This window comes from Buceros rhinoceros, unplaced genomic scaffold (assembly GCF_000710305.1).
Source record: "Buceros rhinoceros silvestris isolate BGI_N320 unplaced genomic scaffold, ASM71030v1 scaffold11355, whole genome shotgun sequence".
Taxonomy (NCBI): Eukaryota; Metazoa; Chordata; class Aves; order Bucerotiformes; family Bucerotidae; genus Buceros; species Buceros rhinoceros.
This window is the reverse complement of record NW_010412284.1, coordinates 1-2,477: the sequence shown is the minus strand read 5'-3', so window position 1 is coordinate 2,477 and position 2,477 is coordinate 1. Positions and strand designations below refer to the sequence as shown.

At 43.2% G+C, this 2,477-nt stretch overlaps 1 protein-coding gene across 1 annotated transcript; it reads left to right on the top strand.

The window, feature by feature from the left end:
* Positions 1–320: 320 nt before the first annotated feature.
* LOC104488778 (tubulin alpha-3 chain-like) lies at positions 321–2,469 on the top strand (the record flags this gene model as incomplete). The annotated part of the gene is given in 4 exon segments (XM_010136335.1): positions 321–543; positions 1,136–1,228; positions 1,231–1,283; positions 2,236–2,469. Coding segments are annotated over 4 exon segments (603 nt in total), but the record flags the coding sequence as incomplete, so codon positions are not given.
* Between the last annotated feature and the right edge of the window lie 8 nt (positions 2,470–2,477).

The window sequence follows — 2,477 nt, the reverse complement described above, 5'->3', positions numbered from 1 at the left end:
AGACTAGGCAGAATATTAAAGATGTGACATAGGTGCGGTATGGTAGGGGATGATAAGTCTGTGTTCACCCTATGTGTTCATAGAGACTGTGTTGTCCTCAGGACCTTGCAATATTCTCAAAGGCCACCCGGGTCAGCTAAGGTGAGCAGAGTCTTGCCAGAGGCAGATGGTTTGATCTGTTGCAGTGTTAGTCAGAGCAGCCAGGGAATAGAGAGAGCCTGGAAAGATGGAACCTGCAGACAGCTAGTTGTTACGAGAATACAAGCTAGAAGGCAGGGAGCTGTGCATCTCCTTGGCATTGCGCTGTTTGTACTTTGCAGCGTGAGTGCATATCCATCCACACAGGTCAGGCTGGTGTTCAGATCGGCAATGCATGCTGGGCGTTGTATTGTCTTGAACATGGGATCCAGCCTGACGGCCAAATGCCGAGCGATAAAACGACCGGAGCTGGAGACGATTCATTTAACACCTTCTTCAATGAGACAGGAGCTGGTAAACACGTTCCCAGAGCGGTGTTCGTGGATCTAGAGCCAACCGTAGTTGGTACATACCCACCATTAAAGGTCTTTGTGTAAAAGCAAAGACCCCCTACAGATTCCCTACAGTCTTTTCTGTTTGCACACAACCCTGTAGATTTTAAAAGACGTGTGTCTGGATGCGTTTTGACATTCGAGGTTATTGTGACTTGAAAGAAATTAAAAACTGCTCTACAGGTAACGACAGCTGGAAAACAACAGCATTTTTTACAGACTGAATAATCTTTCTAGACTTTAATCTGTCTAGACGCACCGCGTCTGGACATTTGTGTAATTGCAATCTGGACTCTTGTCTGTACCTGTAACGTAGTTTTCTGAGTGACCTCTGTGTGCTCGGGGACAAATGCTGCTTTGCAAGTGCCTGATGTTTTCTGCTAAACAACTCTTGTCTGTACCTGTAACGTAGTTTTCTGAGTGACCTCTGTGTGCTCATGGACAAATGCTGCTTTGCGAATGCCTGATGTTTTCTGCTAAACAAGGGGGCTGAAGCTGGGCCAACTTTTCAGCTGGTATAGTCGTGCACTCAGTGCGTAGTCACGAGGCCACACACGCAGGACGGGACAGATCGCATTTATGTGGTGGTGTTTGCTGTTTTGTAGATGAAGTACGTACGGGCACGTACAGGCAGTTATTCCATCCTGAGCAGCTCATTACTGGGAAAGAAGATGCAGCCAACAATTATGCCAGAGGCCATTCACCATTGGAAAAGAGCTTATCGATCTGGTGCTAGACCGCGCCCACAAACTGGTAAGAGTTCGTGCTGCGAGTCCTTATCTAAAATAATTGGCACAGCCCTATAGCTGTGGGTAGTGATGGTTTGTGATGTTCTTCCCTGAGAACTTTGTCCATAGTCGATTGTTTAAAACAAAACTTCTATCTCCTTGGCCCCTACCCTTCCCTAAGTAAAAATTCAGTCAGTAAATCTTAAAATTTTTTAATAATACCATTATTTGAAAGTATTTAATGGATACCCCAGAGAAGTTATAAAAGCCTTAAGCAAGTGCAAAAACATTGTTACACTTTTTTGTTTGTTTGTTATTTTCAGTTTGAATCAGGCTGTTATCTGTCCATGCAAAATATTTCTAGTACCCTGAACCTCAGGTTTCGGGTGAGTGCTTAACAATTTTAATTACTTATCTTTTTTTTTTTATCTTGACATTGCATTGTGAGAAGCTCAAAATGAAATAGTTAGTGTCTATTGAAAAGTACCAAAAATATAAAAATATTTTCAGCATCTACTTGATACTTGCTGAAAGCTGGAATGGGAACCTAACCAGATTCTAAAGCTGCAACTCAGCAGTGATTTACGGTAACGTCACAGTCGTGCGCAGCTGCTCTTGCTTACAGTAGTATTAAAATGGTGTCAAAGACAATAAAGCAACTTTAAGTATTAAAATACTCCTCTTCAGAAAAAGTGATGCAGAGGCTAGTTCTGAGTAAAAGACATGTAAGGAAAAAGGAAACCACCTTTCAAGACTGCTCCTTTTTTCTTATAACAATCTAAAACTAACAAACCTAAGAAAGAAATGCTTGTGAATGATTATTTTAATACTGCTTTCTCCCAAATCATCAGCAACATGTTTTTCCTCCCCCTTTTTTCCCACCCCATTGTAGGCTGACCTTTGTACAGGTAATACTGCTTTCGCCCAAATCATCAGCAACATGTTTTTCCTCCCCCTTTTTTCCCACCCCATTGTAGGCTGACCTTTGTACAGGGCTGCAAGGTTTCCTGATCTTTCACAGTTTTGGAGGAGGCACTGGCTCAGGATTTGCATCTCTGCTCATGGAAAGGCTCTCTGTGGACTACGGCAAAAAGTCCAAACTAGAGTTTGCGGTTTATCCAGCACCACAAGTTTCCACCGCTGTGGTGGAGCCGTACAACTCCATTCTAACCACCCACGCCATGTTAGAGCATTCCGACTGCGCCTTCATGGTAGATAA